Source organism: Tachypleus tridentatus, chromosome 1 (assembly GCF_004210375.1).
Source record: "Tachypleus tridentatus isolate NWPU-2018 chromosome 1, ASM421037v1, whole genome shotgun sequence".
NCBI classification, from domain to species: domain Eukaryota; kingdom Metazoa; phylum Arthropoda; class Merostomata; order Xiphosura; family Limulidae; genus Tachypleus; species Tachypleus tridentatus.
The window spans coordinates 91,400,388-91,423,900 of NC_134825.1; the positions used below are offsets into that span (position 1 = coordinate 91,400,388).

A 23,513-nucleotide genomic window follows, 5' to 3' on the forward strand; every position below is an offset into this window, starting at 1 on the left:
TGTACGACGTAAACGTAATCTCACTACTCCATTTTGTTTCTGTTGAGAATCATGATAATGTAAGCTTATACATAACGTCGTATTTACTTTATTTAGGCCCGGCATGGCCTAGCGCGTAAGGCGTGCGACTCGTAATCCGAGGGTCGCGGGTTCGCGCCCCCGTCGCGCTAAACATGCTCGCCCTCCCAGCCGTGGGGGTGTATAATGTGACGGTCAATCCCACTATTCGTTGGTAAAAGAGTAGCCCAAGAGTTGGCGGTGGGTGGTGATGACTAGCTGCCTTCCCTCTAGTCTTACACTGCTAAATTAGGGACGGCTAGCACAGATAGCCCTCGAGTAGCTTTGTGCGAAATTCCAAAACAAACAAACAATACTTTATTTCTTTCATTTGTACCGTGTAATGCGGTTTCTATATAGCATTCATTTATTTTATGCAGCAAATGTTTCTATACTAGATATAGTTTAGCTTAAAAAATCGGTGTTTTTAAGTACGCAACGAGTACAATATGGTTTATTTCTCTTCATTAAAGATAGATGATATATTTCATAGACACTTTCTTTGAAAAAGTTTTTAATACTTTAATGTTTCTATGTTTTTATCATTTTTTGTGACATTTTATAAATACTTTCACTTCATATATTTTTTTTACAAGAACCATTACCTTTTGTCACAAGGTATGTTATATTACGTTACTTGTTAAGCCACTTGTTCTCGTGCTTCTGCATACTGTGTGTATGTTTAATAAAATTATTTTTAAAAATGGCTGCCTTCTCATATATAGACCCCATGATATAAAATAGGTAGGTGTCTGTGTATTTAATTTTATAGGAAGATTGGAACATAATGTTTATCAAATGAAACATGAAGCATTCATAAGAGTAATTAGAGATTTCTCAAAACTACGGAAATAACAACATTAACATATGTAACACGTTACTTCTGTCTATAGTGGTATCTTTGTTAGAGATTTGGTAAATTAGTTCTTGCTTTTAAATGTATGTTTTATATCCAGATAATGAGTCAAAACAAATATAAAGTAAATATTCTTATCGCTTGAAAAGTACTTATTAACTAGTATTATGTTTTTAGTATGTATCATCCAGTCTTTGTTAAAATCCATACAATCTAGTTAAAACAATGCATAAAATGTGTGTATTCAATCTGTTTACTTAGTTTAGCCGCTTGCATTACAACTGTACGTAAAAGTATGTGTTTTAACCTGTTTGGTTTACACTCTTGCGTTACAGCATTGCATAAAATAGTGTGTTCGGTCTGTTTAGCTTACATGCTTGTGTCGAAATAGCAATATATTAAAGCACTACAAGTGGGTTTTTGGTCCATCTAAACTTTCTTATTTCCTAAATTATATTACACACATACAACCCTCCCTTTTAAAATCTCAACTCCAACTTTTATCATCCAAATACTTTTCAAACATAATTTTTTCACCTTTTTAAGAATTGTTAACAAGAAAGACAGGCTAAAGCAGAATTGTTTGAAGAAATGTTAATTTTATTGTTTCATGTTTTCAAGTGCTGGTAACAAGAAAGGCAGACTAATGAAGTATCGTTTAAAGAAGGGCCTATTTTCATTTTTTCAGGTGTTGGTGGCAAGAAAGGTAGATTAAAGGAGCGCCGTTTAATGAAGGGGCTCAATATCGGACTTGTCGATAGGTCAACAAAATCGGAGTTTAATCTCAACATCTCTAAGAAACCAGCGACTAATAGGTTTATGAAAGTTGCACGACTAGCCTGCGAAAAGAAAAAGACGAAAATTCGAAAATGGAATAACATAATGGAAGCCACAAAGATTACTGGAGCTACTCTTTATAAAAGCCTAAGTGTGGAATCCAAAAGTGATCAAGATTCTTCAGATAATCACAGCCAGTGTGACATGTCTAATGAGTCCATTTTAAGTACTATTTTCCCCTCAGCTATTTGTAGTGCAGAGAAAGTCAAAGAAGGTCAACTTGATACTGAACTCTGTGACAAAAAGCTAGCTCGATTTGGACGGACATTTGGAAGTTTGAAATTTAATCCTTTAAAATCAAAGCTTGTATTTCAAGACCAAGCTAAATACAGGGTTCAGACAGTTCCTAAATTAAGTGGGATTCCAGAGAATAAAGAAGTCAATATGACTGTTAGTATTTCTGGCTCCAATGTACCTCAAATGCCACCAAAAATGCGTTATTTGGATTCTTCATCAGACGACATTCCTTTTCTTTCAGAAACTTCCACCCCCTTAAAATTAGTCGTTCCCGAAAGGAGTCTCTCTCCATTTCCAAGTCACGCTGAATCTAAATTCGCTACTTCAGAAACTATGATAAAATCAAAGGGAAATTTCTCTGAACTTCAAGAAATCCCTAAGCAGGTCCAAGGTGAACAATATAATATTCCAAAAAAACCTTTCTTTATCTCCGCAGGAGAGGTAAATCCTATCAGTTGCTACTCTTGTAGCCGTTCAGGTAGTGCTGTTCCTAAAGTTGCCAATAATAACTCATCCTTGGAACATCCCTTGATGACATCCGATAAAACAGCAAACGGATCTACTAAGATCATGTCGCAAATATTTGGAATTGAACCAGTAGACAAACAAATGTCTGTTGGCTGGATATGACAATTTATCATTGTCTAGTCTTGCATCAATATTTTTGTACAAAGATGATATATCAGCTATGTAAATAGGCTTAATTAGCACACAGAAAATGTTTTTTGTTAAACCAAAATTATTTCTATTGGTCTTATCATTGACGCTACTTGCTTACATTCAATTATTTTGAAATATACATTAATTATTGCAAACTATTGGTCCACAGTCAAGAAGATACAAATAACTTGTTTTATTAATGTAATTTTAGTCCTAAAACTCTTTCTATGAGGTTTGACATTTATTATAGACTAATGATATATAAATATAATTGAAAATATAAAAATTGATTAACCTTATGAAACTTGTTTGTTTTTAAAGCAATAAAAACTTAACACACTGTAACTCAGAAAGATAAAATAGAATAATGGCTAAATTCTAAGATTTTGAAATTGACAGTTTTAAACTTCTGCGTGTCTCAAGCTTACGTTGTTGAAGGTGACAATTATTTGTTTATATGTGAGAATGTTTTATTATATAATTGCAAAGGCAAGATAACATACAACTTCATGAAAACGCGCACAAAAAGTTTGATTTTTATTTCTGTATTTGTGTATAATAACACTAGTTAATTACTCCTTTTTTGTCGTTTTATCTGTAGATCTTCGGTACTAATGGGTGTATATCTCTCATTTTCGTCAATTTTCTTGAGAAAGGTACTAAATGCTATTAAAAAGTAACATTTTACTGTATAAAATTCATAGCATCAAATTGTATTGTACAGGGTGGCCCGTAAGTCCCTACCCATCCATATATCTTATGTATCCCGTGTATCTGTGTGCTGTCACCAGTATTCTTGCCCTCGTGTACCCACGTACTTGTCACAATACGCTCTTCAAGTGTAAATGGGCTTACATCGGACATATTTCTCTGAAAAAAAAAGAAACAAATTTGTAATACATGTGTAATTGAATATAACATAATAACATATGGATGGGTAGGGACTTACGGGCCACCCTGTAGAATAATTCTGCCTTTTTTAAAAAAATAATTAAAAACAATAGTACTTATTCTCAAAACAATATACAGTCTTTTTAAGTGCTTGTGCCTTGATAATATTCTAAAAAAGGGGAAACTAAGAGAATGTTTGGAATGTAAAGAAGCTGGATCAAATGAAAATATTTAAAGTATATAAAATTATCACGTTATGAATTTTAAACAAACTAAATATCTTTCGTACATAACTAAAAGCTGGATAAACGAGAGCGCGTACTTTTGTGGGCATTTGATGTTTCTACTTCTATCAGAAAAATATCCATTAAGGTCTTAAACAATACCCATTTGACGTAAAGAACTGCCAGAAAGATATAGGTTTTAAGCAGTATTTTAATAAATATTTGATTTAGAAATTGGACCCTTTGTTGTAGGCTTTTATAAAAACGGTTTGCCGAAACTTAAGTAGCTCAAAAATAGAGGTTTCGGGTTGAGATGATGCTATGACAAAACCTTTGTACACTAAGTAATTAGTCCATTCACGAAAAAATCACAGTAATACCATACTCATAACTTTGGAATCTGTAAAGTTTTGTTACTTAGTTTTTAAAGGTTTGTACAAATAATTATCCGTTCTTTTAAATTTAATTTCCCCTGTATTCTTTCACGAGGTAGAATATATTACAGATTTATAGGTTTCAGTTGTTAAAAGAAAGGTACATCTTTCTGGCCAATTTTATAAAACTTTTAATCTGCAAGGGCGCAAGATGACTTTAGACCTGATGTGGAAGTTATGGAGTATTTCATACTCGTTAAGTTCATACCTGATTTATGAATGTTTTTTGTTTTTAAATTTCCTAGATCCTTAGTCGTCCTAAAACATAAACAAGTTTGCCATGGCTCCTATGTCAACATTTTTCCAATGCGATCATAAATATATGAGCGTTGGCCAATTTAATGAATATGTGTTAGACAGGCGATTTTTAACCTGTCTTTATTACCTCTTGTGTACCCTCATACTCAGAAAGATCAATCTGTATGAGCTTATCTTACTATATAAAAGCAGCAATAACACAGTTCTAATCCATTCCATCATTGTTATAACTTACCTAAATGGAGTATTTCTAGTTTTTAGCATAGCTGTACTGTGTGAATAGTAGGAATATTATTTCCATTTGTTGCCTACATGATTATTTCAAAAACTTTTAAGGTATCAATTGAAAATACAAAAACAAGTGAACTTAAGAAGTACGTTTCTTCAGTGTAAGATTTATTACTTTCCCATAACTCGGATATTTTTAATATTATAATATCATCTGCATAATCAAAACTATTTACGTCAAGAGAATCTCAACTAACTTTGTTTTGTTCGTGCTTTTGTTTTTCAAAATTTATTTAATATCTTAAATTTATTTCATTTTATTTAAAAAACACTAAATTCAGTTTATTCATGTTCCTTAACAGTTTTTATGTCTCTGAATGACATCACGTAAAACTTTAATATTTTGTAGCCGTCCAGTATTTGTTTTCTAAAACATAGTGTATTGTTTAATGTATGTTATTAAAGTTTAATTTACCTCTAATTCTCCAGCTAAAGTCTAGTTTTATAAAGAAATATTATTCCGTTTTGAATAGTGGACAGTTTTGATGATAGAAAAAAATCAAGGCATGTTCAACGAATGATGCTTTTCTATTATAATTTAGAATAAATAATAAACTGATATTTGTTTTACTTAGCAGACCATAAATAGATGCGTAACGAAAGAATAAATTCCTGACAGCTCAGATACAATGAATAAGCCACATAGTAGTAGTAGTTTGGAAGTTTCATGTTATCGAATTCATCCAATTAAAAATTATCTAATGATTAAAAATTTATCTTAGATTTTTTGGAAATAAACACAGAAACTGGATGAACATTGAATGAAAATATTTAACATATTAGAAAGTGTTTTATGAATTCTTCTTTGCCTTTTTTGTGATATTCTGACTTTGAATTAAATTAGTTATTTTGGTGGCGAATTACACATGAATTAATTATAGTGATTCAGTTTTTGTTTGCTTCCTTTACTATTTTAGTTTTGGTTAAACTTTGATAACTGTTCAAAGCTCTCTATAAGAGTCACCTTGGACAGTATTTAAAAAGATAATCTTCTGTATGAAGTATAAAAGTATCTGCCAGTTTGAAATTATGCGACTCCAGTTCTTATTATACTAATAATCTCATCTTTTTTCTAAATCTTACGTAATTTTGTACATTAACAGATTGCCACTTTTACCTCATAATACTATATTTCAATTATAATTTTAAAATAAGCGTAAAATAGGGTGTTTCTAATTTTACAACTTCACCGCCAGGGGTCCTGTTTGAATGGTAGAAGTAGTCACAGTTAGAATTATTTTCTAGTGAACGACCTGGGTATTTATAACTTTAAAATTTTACGTACCGTTTAAACATAAAAAAAAAATATCATACTATTGTTCCCAATTCATGCGTATGTAGTAAACAACAATCATTTAGAACGCAACACTTAATTACTTATACTGATGACCTTTATCATTATTCTCTTTCGTTATATCCATAAAACGCAAAACCAGCTTCAACTCTGAAATACAATATGAGATATCTTAGTTTGAAAATAATAGTTTGCTAATTGTAGTTGAATACATGTTTTACCAGAGAAAAGCGATTAACAAAAGAAAGAAAAACGCATAAAACTAATCAAGTATAAAACGTATATAAATAGTTCTCATGAACGTCAAAGGCCTAAGCTTAAACAATTCATGCAAAACTTTTCGAGGACATAAAAGTTTAATAGAAATAACTCAGGCTTTCAGTTTTATGTTCTATTTGATATTCAGTTTTAAACTCGTTTTTCTTACGTTTCAACGACCAACGTAAACATTCTTTGTGTATTTTTATCACTTTCGCCTAATTAAAATTCAACCATTCAGAAGTGATCCAAATATTCTGGATTTGTTTTGATCGTGAAATGACCTACCAAAAGCTAAATAGGATCAGAAGCGTTTCAAACACTTGCTATCTATTAATCTATCGTTTTTTTCATATATCATGTTAGATAAAAACCTGAGCTTTGAAATCACCACAACCAAGTTTAGAAATAACAGAATAGGATGAATTTAGAATGTGAGTTCGTACAGAAGCTTTGGTATTTTTTACAATGCTGTATGTGTAAAATGTGTTTGCTTTCTGAAATGGACATTGTTGAGACTTGACGTTGACAACAGAAATAGGGTCGGCCAATTAGAAAACCGTTCTTCAACCGGTAAAGACAAGTATGAAAAGCAGTGATGAAAACGTGTTTACAATAACTTACCCTAAAACCCAGCTGCTTGTCTTTTTATTGTACCGTGTTCTAGTACGATATTTTGTTACTACAGTTTGAGGTAGCACAAAATGAAGTAAATAACGTCCTTGTTGAAGCTAAATTAAAGACGTTAAATTTAACATTTTTATACAGACTGTGTGCTACATTCAACCGCTAAATAACATTTTGGTAAGGACTTAAAGATTCAGTGTTAAGTGGTCTATTGAAAGATGGGACTTCGTCTTTGAACGCAAGTGTCAATTGTAGCAAACAATTTTGGGCTACGTTCTAGTGATGTGCAAAACTTTTCGTTTTGCAATATTCTTGGTTTTATATTTATTTCATTCATAGAGAATTAAATTTAATCACGCAGTAGTTTAAGAGACGGGCGTTTGTACACAAATATGTAACTATCTGTTAAGAAAAACAACTCTTTAGATGCTTTTTAGCAACAACTTTTATAACATGAAATGAAAAACGGACATTCACTTACGATTATAGAGTAAAAACAGAACAAGATTTTATTTGTTACTGCGCTATTGTGTCGAAAGAAATATTTACATCAAATATTACGCCTTTTTGCCATGAAAACTGTGTTTCGTTTGAATTTCGGCTGTTTGAAAATCTTGTGATCTTCAGAAAATGATCGTAACGTTCATAACTTACACTGGACAACAATTTCTTTGAAAAGTCTTGCTTCCTGTAAACTTTTTTGCTGATTGTGACAGGTACCTGGTGGGTATGCACAAATATAGTTCAGATTTTGCTTCATCACGTAGGAACTCTGAGAAATAGACAGTTAACTGTTTACCGGCAATAACGTATTTAATTGCGTTTATGTTTTTAATACGCTTTTAAGTTCAATATAATTAAAAGTGTTTTGCTCCTGATTTTCGTTTGTATTCAATGTCCGATGCATTACGTTGCAGTGTCCAAGAGTAGCCAGCAGGCATTGACGGATTCCAGTTGCCCTGATATCGTTTTTCCATTGTAGCAATGTCCTGGTGAAATCTTTCACCATGTTCCCCACTGACAGCACCGAGATTTGAGGGGAAGAAGTCCAAGTGTGAGTGGAGGAAATGAATCTTGAGTGACATGTTGCACTTCATTGTTTTGTATGCTTTGAGTAGTTTGTCTACCAGCTAAATGTAATTGGGGCTCTGTAATTGCCAAGAAAGTTGTCAACAACGTCTTTGAAGGCATTCCAGGGAATATTTTCTGTTCCAACTAACAGATCTTCGAACCGCTTGTCACACATAACATGTCTGATCTGAGGGCCAACAAAAATTCCCTTTTTGATCTTGGTCTCAGTTATTCTTATGAACATCTGTCTTAAATAACGAAAACATTCGTCTTCTTTGTTCATTGCTTTCACGAAATTCTTCATAAGTCCCAATTTTATGTGAAAAGAAGGCAAAGAAATTTTGTCGGCTCGAGAAGCGGTTCATGCGCCACATTTTTCTGTCCTGGAACTAACTTTTACAGAGTGGCCAGCTCTATCTAGAATAATGTGACTCTTTGGCACGACTGTCCCATTCACAGATGAAACAACAGTATTTTGTATAGCCGAGCAGCAGTCCCAGTAACAGAGCAACGACTTTCAGATCTCCACAGATAGTCCAGTTGTACTTGCTGTACTGGCTGTGCCTCAGCAACATTTCCATGTTCTCGGAGGTTTCTTTCATGTGTGCTGCATAGCCAACAGATATTGAAGGGTGAACGTTGTCATTGTGTAACAGAACAGCTTTGAAGCTTAACATTGATGAATCAATAAAGAGACGCCACTCTTGTGGGTTATGGTCACAACCCAAAGCAGAAAACAATCCTTCGATGTCAACACAGAAACAGAAACTGTCAACTTGTGCAAAGAATTTGGTTATATCGTCTTGGCGGCTTCGAAAAACAGAAATTTTTGTACCTGGTAACAGAAAACACCATTCCTGCAGTCTCGAACCCAGCAATTTGGCTTTTGACAGATTTAAATTTCTGACCAGATAATTTATTTCTCACTGCGTTATGAGATGTGGATTGCCTGAGGAGCATGGTTCAAAATCTGGATCAATGTCACTGCCAGTTCCCTGCATTGCAGTTTCTTCATCTGGCTCGTCGAAGATCCATTCCTCTGGTGTTTTCGGAATTGAAAGACTGTCGTCATATGGCACGGGTCTCAATGCTGAAGGTAGATTAGGGTATTCAATTGACTTCTTGTTTTTGGCAGAGAAACCAGACACATTAGTCAAACAGAAGTAACAGTCCGTCAGATGTTCTTTCTGTTCTCGCTATATCATCGGGACAGCAAACGGCATTGTCTTTCGAGTACCTCTGAGGCAAGCTCTTAGACAGACAGAGTACATGTCGCACAACAAATGGTCTTGATCACCAATTTTACAGCCAAAGTACAAATGATATGCTTTCTTCACAAGAGCAGTCATTGAGCGTCTCTGATGAACAAGCGTATACTCGCCACAAATATAGCAGAATGTATCGCGGCTGTTACGAGATTGACGAGACATACTGACCGACACCAATCGTCCTGTGAAACGTCTATAACATCTAACTTACTTGTTACAGTGCTACTGAGGTAATGCTATATTCTGAAACAATACGTACACACTATATAGTCTATATTAATCCAATGAGCAAGCATCTGTGTATGCAAGCCACTTTCATAACCTGCTGAGACCGTGTCAAGCTGGCTCCGGCCTGCCCGGGCTGCACACTTCCACAAACTGCTTCTAACTTGGCCTGATTTCATGCCTGGACATGCCCTGACTGCACAAAACATTGTTCACAGGTCTCTTACAGAAACGAAAAATTTTGGACCCAAATATAAGAAAAACATGACAAAACTGAAGATTTCAATGAAACGGTACGTGATGGGCAAATTTGGATGTGATTTTCGTGATTAGCAGCCAAAAATCTATAAGGAACACCCAACAGAAGCAAAAACTTTGTTGTGCAGTGTTATTCCTTTGAAAGGGCTGTACAGGTAATTACTATAAATCTAAACTTCTTCTTTATGTATATACTTTACAGTTATGATGAGAAAGAAGCACTTTTTAATTTTTTTTTAGGCTTCGTGGTTCTTTTGAAAACAAGAATAACTTATATCTGTGTCAAGGCGAACATGTTCCGTCGTTTCAGATCGTAGTGTTTCGAGGAAAATATTCACCCCACAAATATTCATCAGGTTGTTCATCCTTCGGAAATCGTGAATCCTTTTCAGATGCTTGCCGATCAAGTTCATGATCCGTCTTAACTTAACATGGCCTTTGCATCCAATAACGCTTACAATAATATGAGGATTATACGAAAAATGCAACTTTGTTTCAGAAGCCTCTTGCGGTTGACCAACTCTTTCGTCCATTTTCATGTAATTTTAGAGGTTGCCAGCCTGAAACGTGTTAACAGAACTCCGAAGAAAATTGCTTACACGATGAAAAAACCTTTTAAGATGAGAAATAATTCTTTTTTTTAATTTTAAAAGGATCAAGTATATACATGGTACTCCACTTCACGAGGCCGCATAAGCTAAGTTTTATGGATGTTATGTACGACATAATACTTACCTTGATTGATCATATGAACACTACAAACACAATTTTTTGAAAATATTCAACTACGAAGTAAAACTGGTGACGTCAGAGGTGTACTTCCTAGTAGTGTTCTTAAAATGTTTAAATCATACGTTAGATCTGTCTTTGAATGTGCATGTCTTTTAGGGTGACTAGATCTGGATAAAGTTTTCGCACAATTATGCAAGCCTCCGTTATAAATGGGGGGAGCTCATCAAAATGTGTTTGAGAATCCCTACCTTTGTCTGCTAGATTAAAATCATGTATGTGTAACCTTATTTTACATGCACACTATTGAAATATAAAAGCGACATATTTCACATATACGTAAAAAAGGTAAAGTAATCAGAGATATTTCTATTTCATAAAAAAATGATAAGTATGTAAACAGAAACGTATGAGCATCAGAAGGTATAATCTTCCAGTGTTGGTTTGGTGTAGGATAAGTATTTTATCCCAAAGTGCATGAACGGTGAATAGACTAATGATTAATGTTTACGTGTTGGTACAGTATTTTGCTTGGTTGTTTGTTTTCGAATTTAGTTCAAAGCTACATGAGGGCTATCTGATACTGGATTATAATTATATTGTTTGAATAAATAATTGACACTGTAGACTTGTACATTCTTCTTGAGGTAATGACTGATATTACATTCAAGCATTTAATCCATTTGTGTATTATACTTACTAACAGTGACAAAGTCTACATAAAGAATACTAAAAAAACTTTTATCCTAACTGTTTAATTCTAGGGTAAAGATTCCTAAAAATTTTAATATATTTTTTAGATTCATTGACAGTTAAACTAACCAATATTACATACACAGCCACCACACATTGAAGGAGGGGTTCCTATTTTAGCACAAAAGCTATACAATGAATTATCTGTTTTCTATCCATTGCAGGAGTCAAATCCAAGATTTTATAATTTTAAGTTTGTAAGCTTACCGCTGACCCACTGGGGACTGGAGGATGGGAGGAAATGTCACCTAAACTGCTATTGTGAAGTTTCAATAATAATAATAAAAATTGTGCTACATAATTAATGAACTTTCACAAATACATCACATGAATGGTAATGTGTTAACAATATGATTACATTCTGCTACTAAATGAAAAATATTCCTTTCTTTTAAACTATAAAAAACAAATAATCTGTTCTTTAACCTGCTAATACGTAAAATAATTAATTGGAGATTCGTGCAAGATAAATTGTAACACCTCGCATGGTTCAAAACGTTCCACTCACAATTAGCGTAATCTTACACTTTGGGAAGTGGTGTCAAGTTAATGTTGCATGGGTTAATATATAAGCCAAGGTATATAAGATCAGTGAGTGTTTTCTTATAACAAAGCCACATCGGGCTATCTTCTGTGCCCAGTGAGGGTAATTGAGCCTCTGATTATATCACTGTAAGTTCGAAGACTCATTGCTGTCCCAATGGGGGAAAATATAGAATAATGATCACTACCTATATTTTTCTTGTACAGATAGCCCTATGTGACTTTGCTATAAGAAAGCACACACACACGTAGAAACTTCTATGAAAAGTTAAAATAACAAAGGTCATATTTAGACTTGTATTTACGTTTTCAAAAATTCCACAAATCCTGGAATAATGGCAATAGCCAATAATTTACAACCTCAATATCGTGTTGACTTCAAGAATATTGTCGTATTCATCCAGGAACAGACGTAGGGTCGGCTAGATCAGGATAACAAGGAGTTAACACAGGAGTAGTTGTTTTCATTTGTAACGCATGCATAAATCATCTTAAATCAATTCAATACTGAAGGCAGATTTGATCAAGAGTTTGTGTTCCAAATACAAGGTTAAAGGCTATTTGGGTCACCAGAACTTTTTCACATTAACCGGAATGGAGTATCCTGAACTATATATGCACATTACACTGTACGTGGAACAGACAACTGGACACGACTTGGTTCAAGAGTGTAAACGACACGGTTTTTTGAACCATATCACATATGCCCTGGAACAGTGAAAATTTACCATGGCAATGGAGATACATTTATTCCATTTTCATAACGTATTCACGAATAGCCTTACAGAAGTGTGTGATAATACACATGATTTTGGCTGGAGGAACAAGTACATACTGTGATACCAAAGTCTGAAGTGCAAGCTGTGTTTATGTAATGCACACTGACCAAATATATCTAAAACACCAAGAAACCTTGTAACAGAAATGTTGCTTGTATGAAGTAATTATATCCCATTTTGAATAAATCTGACTTGTTCAAACTTTGAAATTATTCGATTCATTTCACAACAGACAAAAATATAAAGTTACTCGATATGATGAAATATGTGGACCCCACTATTAGCGCATGGTATGAAAACAAATCGGTAGTTAGAGGGCTAAATTGCACATATGTAGGTTCATTAGTATCTTTATCTCATGTTAGTAATTTGCACACGCGTCTGTTGCTGTCATATACTGATCTCAAAATGGATGGTTTACTGATTACTACAGCTTTACAACTTACTAGTTTTGACTGTAAATCAGATTCCATCATTTACATTATTTTGCACTCTGCTAGCTCAAAAGTAAGGTTGAAGGTTTATGACGCTAACATTCGGGGGCTTTGATATTCGCGGTGAGCACAGCGCAGAGAGCCAATTATGAAAAATATTGGCTCTTAAAAGCAAATAAACACACTCTTGTTCGAACATTCAAGTTAAAACTGACAATTAAACTTTATTTTGTTAATATTTATTTAAAACCAGCATCTTACGCATTATCTTAATAACCATAGAAGTTTGGTGTGATTATTAAAACAAAACACCTACAACAACAACGATATGGAACTCTAGAATGCTATCATAATATCATTTTTTTTATTTTATACGAGCAGTATTTTTTTAGTTTAAATTTGTACTAGCAATAATTACTTCGAAATTCGAGAAATCAGACTTTTCTTACTATAAAGCATAATGAGAATGAAAATCAACTTGTTGTTCTGGCTTACTTGTTGAGACTCCGCTGTCTTTGAGCGCTTTTATTAGTTTATATATGTTCGACTAACTAAGAACATAATTAACAGAGAACGATCTATCAAAAACAGATTGTGTACGACGTAAACGTAATCTCACTACTCCATTTGTTTCTGTTGAGAATCATGATAATGTAAGCTTATAGATAACGTCGTATTTACTTTATTTCTTTCATTTGTACCGTGTAATGCGGTTTCTATATAGCATTCATTTATTTTATGCAGCAAATGTTTCTATACTAGATATAGTTTAGCTTAAAAATCAGTGTTTTTAAGCACGCAACGAGTACAATATGGTTTATTTCTCTTCATTAAAGATAGATGATATATTTCATAGACACTTTCTTTGAAAAAGTTTTTAATACTTTAATGTTTCTATGTTTTTATCATTTTTGTGACATTTTATAAATACTTTCACTTCATATATTTTTTTACAAGAACCATTACCTTTTGTCACAAGGTATGTTATATTACGTTACTTGTTAAGCCACTTGTTCTCGTGCTTCTGCATACTGTGTGTATGTTTAATAAAATTATTTTTAAAATGGCTGCCTTCTCATATATAGACCCCATGATATAAAATAGGTAGGTGTCTGTGTATTTAATTTAATAGGAAGATTGGAATATAATGTTTGTCAAATGAAACATGAAGCATTCATAAGAGTAATTAGAGATTTCTCAAAACTACGGAAATAACAACATTAACATATGTTACACGTTACTTCTGTCTATAGTGGTATCTTCGTTAGAGATTTGGTAAATTTGTTCTTGCTTTTAAATGTATGTTTTATATCCAGATAATGAGTCAAAACAAATATAAAGTAAATATTCTTATCGCTTGAAAAGTACTTATAAACTAGTATTATGTTCGTCGAAGATCCATTCCTCTGGTGGTTTCGGAATTGAAAGACTGTCGTCATATGGCACGGGTCTCAATGCTGAAGGTAGATTAGGGTATTCAATTGACTTCTTGTTTTGGCAGAGAAACCAGACACATTAGTCAAACAGAAGTAACAGTCCGTCAGATGTTCTTTCTGTTCTCGCTATATCATCGGGACAGCAAACGGCATTGTCTTTCGAGTACCTCTGAGGCAAGCTCTTAGACAGACAGAGTACATGTCGCACAACAAATGGTCTTGATCACCAATTTTACAGCCAAAGTACAAATGATATGCTTTCTTCACAAGAGCAGTCATTGAGCGTCTCTGATGAACAAGCGTATACTCGCCACAAATATAGCAGAATGTATCGCGGCTGTTACGAGATTGACGAGACATACTGACCGACACCAATCGTCCTGTGAAACGTCTATAACATCTAACTTACTTGTTACAGTGCTACTGAGGTAATGCTATATTCTGAAACAATACGTACACACTATATAGTCTATATTAATCCAATGAGCAAGCATCTGTGTATGCAAGCCACTTTCATAACCTGCTGAGACCGTGTCAAGCTGGCTCCGGCCTGCCCGGGCTGCACACTTCCACAGAACTGCTTCTAACTTGGCCTGATTTCATGCCTGGACATGCCCTGACTGCACAAAACATTGTTCACAGGTCTCTTACAGAAACGAAAAATTTTGGACCCAAATATAAGAAAAACATGACAAAACTGAAGATTTCAATGAAACGGTACGTGATGGGCAAATTTGATGTGATTTTCGTGATTAGCAGCCAAAATCTATAAGGAACACCCAACAGAAGCAAAAAACTTTGTTGTGCAGTGTTATTCCTTTGAAAGGGCTGTACAGGTAATTACTATAAATCTAAACTTCTTCTTTATGTATATACTTTACAGTTATGATGAGAAAGAAGCACTTTTAATTTTTTTTAGGCTTCGTGGTTCTTTTGAAAACAAGAATAACTTATATCTGTGTCAAGGCGAACATGTTCCGTCGTTTCAGATCGTAGTGTTTCGAGGAAAATATTCACCCCACAAATATTCATCAGGTTGTTCATCCTTCGGAAATCGTGAATCCTTTTCAGATGCTTGCCGATCAAGTTCATGATCCGTCTTAACTTAACATGGCCTTTGCATCCAATAACGCTTACAATAATATGAGGATTATACGAAAATGCAACTTTGTTTCAGAAGCCTCTTGCGGTTGACCAACTCTTTCGTCCATTTTCATGTAATTTTAGAGGTTGCCAGCCTGAAACGTGTTAACAGAACTCCGAAGAAAATTGCTTACACGATGAAAAAAACCTTTAAGATGAGAAATAATTCTTTTTTTTAATTTTAAAAGGATCAAGTTTTACATGGTACTCCACTTCACGAGGCCGCATAAGCTAAGTTTTATGGATGTTATGTACGACATAATACTTACCTTGATTGATCATATGAACACTACAAACACAATTTTTGAAAATATTCAACTACGAAGTAAAACTGGTGACGTCAGAGGTGTACTTCCTAGTAGTGTTCTTAAAATGTTTAAATCATACGTTAGATCTGTCTTTGAATGTGCATGTCTTTTAGGGTGACTAGATCTGGATAAAGTTTTCGCACAATTATGCAAGCCTCCGTTATAAATGGGGGGAGCTCATCAAAATGTGTTTGAGAATCCCTACCTTTGTCTGCTAGATTAAAATCATGTATGTGTAACCTTATTTTACATGCACACTATTGAAATATAAAAGCGACATATTTCACATATACGTAAAAAAGGTAAAGTAATCAGAGATATTTCTATTTCATAAAAAAATGATAAGTATGTAAACAGAAACGTATGAGCATCAGAAGGTATAATCTTCCAGTGTTGGTTTGGTGTAGGATAAGTATTTTATCCCAAAGTGCATGAACGGTGAATAGACTAATGATTAACGTTTACGTGTTGGTACAGTATTTTGCTTGGTTGTTTGTTTTCGAATTTAGTTCAAAGCTACATGAGGGCTATCTGATACTGGATTATAATTATATTGTTTGAATAAATAATTGACACTGTAGACTTGTACATTCTTCTTGAGGTAATGACTGATATTACATTCAAGCATTTAATCCATTTGTGTATTATACTTACTAACAGTGACAAAGTCTACATAAAGAATACTAAAAAAAACTTTTTATCCTAACTGTTTAATTCTAGGGTAAAGATTCCTAAAAATTTTAATATATTTTTTTAGATTCATTGACAGTTAAACTAACCAATATTACATACACAGCCACCACACATTGAAGGAGGGGTTCCTATTTTAGCACAAAAGCTATACAATGAATTATCTGTTTTCTATCCATTGCAGGGAGTCAAATCCAAGATTTTATAATTTTAAGTTTGTAAGCTTACCGCTGACCCACTGGGGACTGGAGGATGGGAGGGAAATGTCACCTAAACTGCTATTGTGAAGTTTCAATAATAATAATAAAAATTGTGCTACATAATTAATGAACTTTCACAAATACATCACATGAATGGTAATGTGTTAACAATATGATTACATTCTGCTACTAAATGAAAAATATTCCTTTCTTTTAAACTATAAAAAACAAATAATCTGTTCTTTAACCTACTAATACGTAAAATAATTAATTGGAGATTCGTGCAAGATAAATTGTAACACCTCGCATGGTTCAAAACGTTCCACTCACAATTAGCGTAATCTTACACTTTGGGAAGTGGTGTCAAGTTAATGTTGCATGGGTTAATATATAAGCCAAGGTATATAAGATCAGTGAGTGTTTTCTTATAACAAAGCCACATCGGGCTATCTTCTGTGCCCAGTGAGGGTAATTGAGCCTCTGATTATATCACTGTAAGTTCGAAGACTCATTGCTGTCCCAATGGGGGAAAATATAGAATAATGATCACTACCTATATTTTTCTTGTACAGATAGCCCTATGTGACTTTGCTATAAGAAAGCACACACACACGTAGAAACTTCTATGAAAAGTTAAAATAACAAAGGTCATATTTAGACTTGTATTTACGTTTTCAAAAATTCCACAAATCCTGGAATAATGGCAATAGCCAATAATTTACAACCTCAATATCGTGTTGACTTCAAGAATATTGTCGTATTCATCCAGGAACAGACGTAGGGTCGGCTAGATCAGGATAACAAGGAGTTAACACAGGAGTAGTTGTTTTCATTTGTAACGCATGCATAAATCATCTTAAATCAATTCAATACTGAAGGCAGATTTGATCAAGAGTTTGTGTTCCAAATACAAGGTTAAAGGCTATTTGGGTCACCAGAACTTTTTCACATTAACCGGAATGGAGTATCCTGAACTATATATGCACATTACACTGTACGTGGAACAGAAAACTGGACACGACTTGGTTCAAGAGTGTAAACGACACGGTTTTGAACCATATCACATATGCCCTGGAACAGTGAAAATTTACCATGGCAATGGAGATACATTTATTCCATTTTCATAACGTATTCACGAATAGCCTTACAGAAGTGTGTGATAATACACATGATTTTGGCTGGAGGAACAAGTACATACTGTGATACCAAAGTCTGAAGTGCAAGCTGTGTTTATGTAATGCACACTGACCAAATATATCTAAAACACCAAGAAACCTTGTAACAGAAATGTTGCTTGTATGAAGTAATTATATCCCATTTTGAATAAATCTGACTTGTTCAAACTTTGAAATTATTCGATTCATTTCACAACAGACAAAAATATAAAGTTACTCGATATGATGAAATATGTGGACCCCACTATTAGCGCATGGTATGAAAACAAATCGGTAGTTAGAGGGCTAAATTGCACATATGTAGGTTCATTAGTATCTTTATCTCATGTTAGTAATTTGCACACGCGTCTGTTGCTGTCATATACTGATCTCAAAATGGATGGTTTACTGATTACTACAGCTTTACAACTTACTAGTTTTGACTGTAAATCAGATTCCATCATTTACATTATTTTGCACTCTGCTAGCTCAAAAGTAAGGTTGAAGGTTTATGACGCTAACATTCGGGGGCTTTGATATTCGCGGTGAGCACAGCGCAGAGAGCCAATTATGAAAAATATTGGCTCTTAAAAGCAAATAAACACACTCTTGTTCGAACATTCAAGTTAAAACTGACAATTAAACTTTATTTTGTTAATATTTATTTAAAACCAGCATCTTACGCATTATCTTAATAACCATAGAAGTTTGGTGTGATTATTAAAACAAAACACCTACAACAACAACGATATGGAACTCTAGAATGCTATCATAATATCATTTTTTTTATTTTATACGAGCAGTATTTTTTAGTTTAAATTTGTACTAGCAATAATTACTTCGAAATTCGAGAAATCAGACTTTTCTTACTATAAAGCATAATGAGAATGAAAATCAACTTGTTGTTCTGGCTTACTTGTTGAGACTCCGCTGTCTTTGAGCGCTTTTATTAGTTTATATATGTTCGACTAACTAAGAACATAATTAACAGAGAACGATCTATCAAAAACAGATTGTGTACGACGTAAACGTAATCTCACTACTCCATTTGTTTCTGTTGAGAATCATGATAATGTAAGCTTATAGATAACGTCGTATTTACTTTATTTCTTTCATTTGTACCGTGTAATGCGGTTTCTATATAGCATTCATTTATTTTATGCAGCAAATGTTTCTATACTAGATATAGTTTAGCTTAAAATCAGTGTTTTAAGCACGCAACGAGTACAATATGGTTTATTTCTCTTCATTAAAGATAGATGATATATTTCATAGACACTTTCTTTGAAAAAGTTTTTAATACTTTAATGTTTCTATGTTTTTATCATTTTTGTGACATTTTATAAATACTTTCACTTCATATATTTTTTTACAAGAACCATTACCTTTTGTCACAAGGTATGTTATATTACGTTACTTGTTAAGCCACTTGTTCTCGTGCTTCTGCATACTGTGTGTATGTTTAATAAAATTATTTTTAAAAATGGCTGCCTTCTCATATATAGACCCCATGATATAAAATAGGTAGGTGTCTGTGTATTTAATTTAATAGGAAGATTGGAATATAATGTTTGTCAAATGAAACATGAAGCATTCATAAGAGTAATTAGAGATTTCTCAAAACTACGGAAATAACAACATTAACATATGTTACACGTTACTTCTGTCTATAGTGGTATCTTCGTTAGAGATTTGGTAAATTTGTTCTTGCTTTTAAATGTATGTTTTATATCCAGATAATGAGTCAAAACAAATATAAAGTAAATATTCTTATCGCTTGAAAAGTACTTATAAACTAGTATTATGTTCGTCGAAGATCCATTCCTCTGGTGGTTTCGGAATTGAAAGACTGTCGTCATATGGCACGGGTCTCAATGCTGAAGGTAGATTAGGGTATTCAATTGACTTCTTGTTTTGGCAGAGAAACCAGACACATTAGTCAAACAGAAGTAACAGTCCGTCAGATATTCTTTCTGTTCTCGCTATATCATCGGGACAGCAAACGGCATTGTCTTTCGAGTACCTCTGAGGCAAGCTCTTAGACAGACAGAGTACATGTCGCACAACAAATGGTCTTGATCACCAATTTTACAGCCAAAGTACAAATGATATGCTTTCTTCACAAGAGCAGTCATTGAGCGTCTCTGATGAACAAGCGTATACTCGCCACAAATATAGCAGAATGTATCGCGGCTGTTACGAGATTGACGAGACATACTGACCGACACCAATCGTCCTGTGAAACGTCTATAACATCTAACTTACTTGTTACAGTGCTACTGAGGTAATGCTATATTCTGAAACAATACGTACACACTATATAGTCTATATTAATCCAATGAGCAAGCATCTGTGTATGCAAGCCACTTTCATAACCTGCTGAGACCGTGTCAAGCTGGCTCCGGCCTGCCCGGGCTGCACACTTCCACAGAACTGCTTCTAACTTGGCCTGATTTCATGCCTGGACATGCCCTGACTGCACAAAACATTGTTCACAGGTCTCTTACAGAAACGAAAAATTTTGGACCCAAATATAAGAAAAAACATGACAAAACTGAAGATTTCAATGAAACGGTACGTGATGGGCAAATTTGGATGTGATTTTCGTGATTAGCAGCCAAAAATCTATAAGGAACACCCAACAGAAGCAAAAACTTTGTTGTGCAGTGTTATTCCTTTGAAAGGGCTGTACAGGTAATTACTATAAATCTAAACTTCTTCTTTATGTATATACTTTACAGTTATGATGAGAAAGAAGCACTTTTAATTTTTTTTAGGCTTCGTGGTTCTTTTGAAAACAAGAATAACTTATATCTGTGTCAAGGCGAACATGTTCCGTCGTTTCAGATCGTAGTGTTTCGAGGAAAATATTCACCCCACAAATATTCATCAGGTTGTTCATCCTTCGGAAATCGTGAATCCTTTTCAGATGCTTGCCGATCAAGTTCATGATCCGTCTTAACTTAACATGGCCTTTGCATCCAATAACGCTTACAATAATATGAGGATTATACGAAAATGCAACTTTGTTTCAGAAGCCTCTTGCGGTTGACCAACTCTTTCGTCCATTTTCATGTAATTTTAGAGGTTGCCAGCCTGAAACGTGTTAACAGAACTCCGAAGAAAATTGCTTACACGATGAAAAAACCTTTAAGATGAGAAATAATTCTTTTTTTTAATTTTAAAAGGATCAAGTATATACATGGTACTCCACTTCACGAGGCCGCATAAGCTAAGTTTTATGGATGTTATGTACGACATAATACTTACCTTGATTGATCATATGAACACTACAAACACAATTTTTGAAAATATTCAACTACGAAGTAAAACTGGTGACGTCAGAGGTGTACTTCCTAGTAGTGTTCTTAAAATGTTTAAATCATACGTTAGATCTGTCTTTGAATGTGCATGTCTTTTAGGGTGACTAGATCTGGATAAAGTTTTCGCACAATTATGCAAGCCTCCGTTATAAATGGGGGGAGCTCATCAAAATGTGTTTGAGAATCCCTACCTTTGTCTGCTAGATTAAAATCATGTATGTGTAACCTTATTTTACATGCACACTATTGAAATATAAAAGCGACATATTTCACATATACGTAAAAAAGGTAAAGTAATCAGAGATATTTCTATTTCATAAAAAAATGATAAGTATGTAAACAGAAACGTATGAGCATCAGAAGGTATAATCTTCCAGTGTTGGTTTGGTGTAGGATAAGTATTTTATCCCAAAGTGCATGAACGGTGAATAGACTAATGATTAATGTTTACGTGTTGGTACAGTATTTTGCTTGGTTGTTTGTTTTCGAATTTAGTTCAAAGCTACATGAGGGCTATCTGATACTGGATTATAATTATATTGTTTGAATAAATAATTGACACTGTAGACTTGTACATTCTTCTTGAGGTAATGACTGATATTACATTCAAGCATTTAATCCATTTGTGTATTATACTTACTAACAGTGACAAAGTCTACATAAAGAATACTAAAAAAAACTTTTTATCCTAACTGTTTAATTCTAGGGTAAAGATTCCTAAAAATTTTAATATATTTTTTTAGATTCATTGACAGTTAAACTAACCAATATTACATACACAGCCACCACACATTGAAGGAGGGGTTCCTATTTTAGCACAAAAGCTATACAATGAATTATCTGTTTTCTATCCATTGCAGGGAGTCAAATCCAAGATTTTATAATTTTAAGTTTGTAAGCTTACCGCTGACCCACTGGGGACTGGAGGATGGGAGGGAAATGTCACCTAAACTGCTATTGTGAAGTTTCAATAATAATAATAAAATTGTGCTACATAATTAATGAACTTTCACAAATACATCACATGAATGGTAATGTGTTAACAATATGATTACATTCTGCTACTAAATGAAAAATATTCCTTTCTTTTAAACTATAAAAACAAATAATCTGTTCTTTAACCTGCTAATACGTAAAATAATTAATTGGAGATTCGTGCAAGATAAATTGTAACACCTCGCATGGTTCAAAACGTTCCACTCACAATTAGCGTAATCTTACACTTTGGGAAGTGGTGTCAAGTTAATGTTGCATGGGTTAATATATAAGCCAAGGTATATAAGATCAGTGAGTGTTTTCTTATAACAAAGCCACATCGGGCTATCTTCTGTGCCCAGTGAGGGTAATTGAGCCTCTGATTATATCACTGTAAGTTCGAAGACTCATTGCTGTCCCAATGGGGGAAAATATAGAATAATGATCACTACCTATATTTTTCTTGTACAGATAGCCCTATGTGACTTTGCTATAAGAAAGCACACACACACGTAGAAACTTCTATGAAAAGTTAAAATAACAAAGGTCATATTTAGACTTGTATTTACGTTTTCAAAAATTCCACAAATCCTGGAATAATGGCAATAGCCAATAATTTACAACCTCAATATCGTGTTGACTTCAAGAATATTGTCGTATTCATCCAGGAACAGACGTAGGGTCGGCTAGATCAGGATAACAAGGAGTTAACACAGGAGTAGTTGTTTTCATTTGTAACGCATGCATAAATCATCTTAAATCAATTCAATACTGAAGGCAGATTTGATCAAGAGTTTGTGTTCCAAATACAAGGTTAAAGGCTATTTGGGTCACCAGAACTTTTTCACATTAACCGGAATGGAGTATCCTGAACTATATATGCACATTACACTGTACGTGGAACAGACAACTGGACACGACTTGGTTCAAGGGTGTAAACGACACGGTTTTTGAACCATATCACATATGCCCTGGAACAGTGAAAATTTACCATGGCAATGGAGATACATTTATTCCATTTTCATAACGTATTCACGAATAGCCTTACAGAAGTGTGTGATAATACACATGATTTTGGCTGGAGGAACAAGTACATACTGTGATACCAAAGTCTGAAGTGCAAGCTGTGTTTATGTAATGCACACTGACCAAATATATCTAAAACACCAAGAAACCTTGTAACAGAAATGTTGCTTGTATGAAGTAATTATATCCCATTTTGAATAAATCTGACTTGTTCAAACTTTGAAATTATTCGATTCATTTCACAACAGACAAAAATATAAAGTTACTCGATATGATG

The 23,513-nt window shown here is 33.9% G+C and overlaps 1 protein-coding gene and 1 pseudogene across 1 annotated transcript in view; both read left to right on the top strand.

Annotated features, from left to right (window-relative positions):
- The window catches only part of LOC143255475 (transient receptor potential-gamma protein-like), a 113,156-nt gene extending 110,535 nt beyond the window's left edge, over positions 1-2,621 (top strand). Inside the window, exon 15 of the mRNA XM_076511203.1 lies at positions 1,602-2,621. Coding sequence (XP_076367318.1) covers positions 1,602-2,617 — 1,016 coding nt within the window. The 3' untranslated portion in view covers positions 2,618-2,621. The remainder of the gene's footprint in view (positions 1-1,601) is intronic.
- Positions 2,622-20,930: 18,309 nt separating this feature from the next.
- On the top strand, positions 20,931-23,237 carry LOC143232700 (xyloside xylosyltransferase 1-like; annotated as a pseudogene).
- The last annotated feature ends 276 nt before the right edge of the window (positions 23,238-23,513 follow it).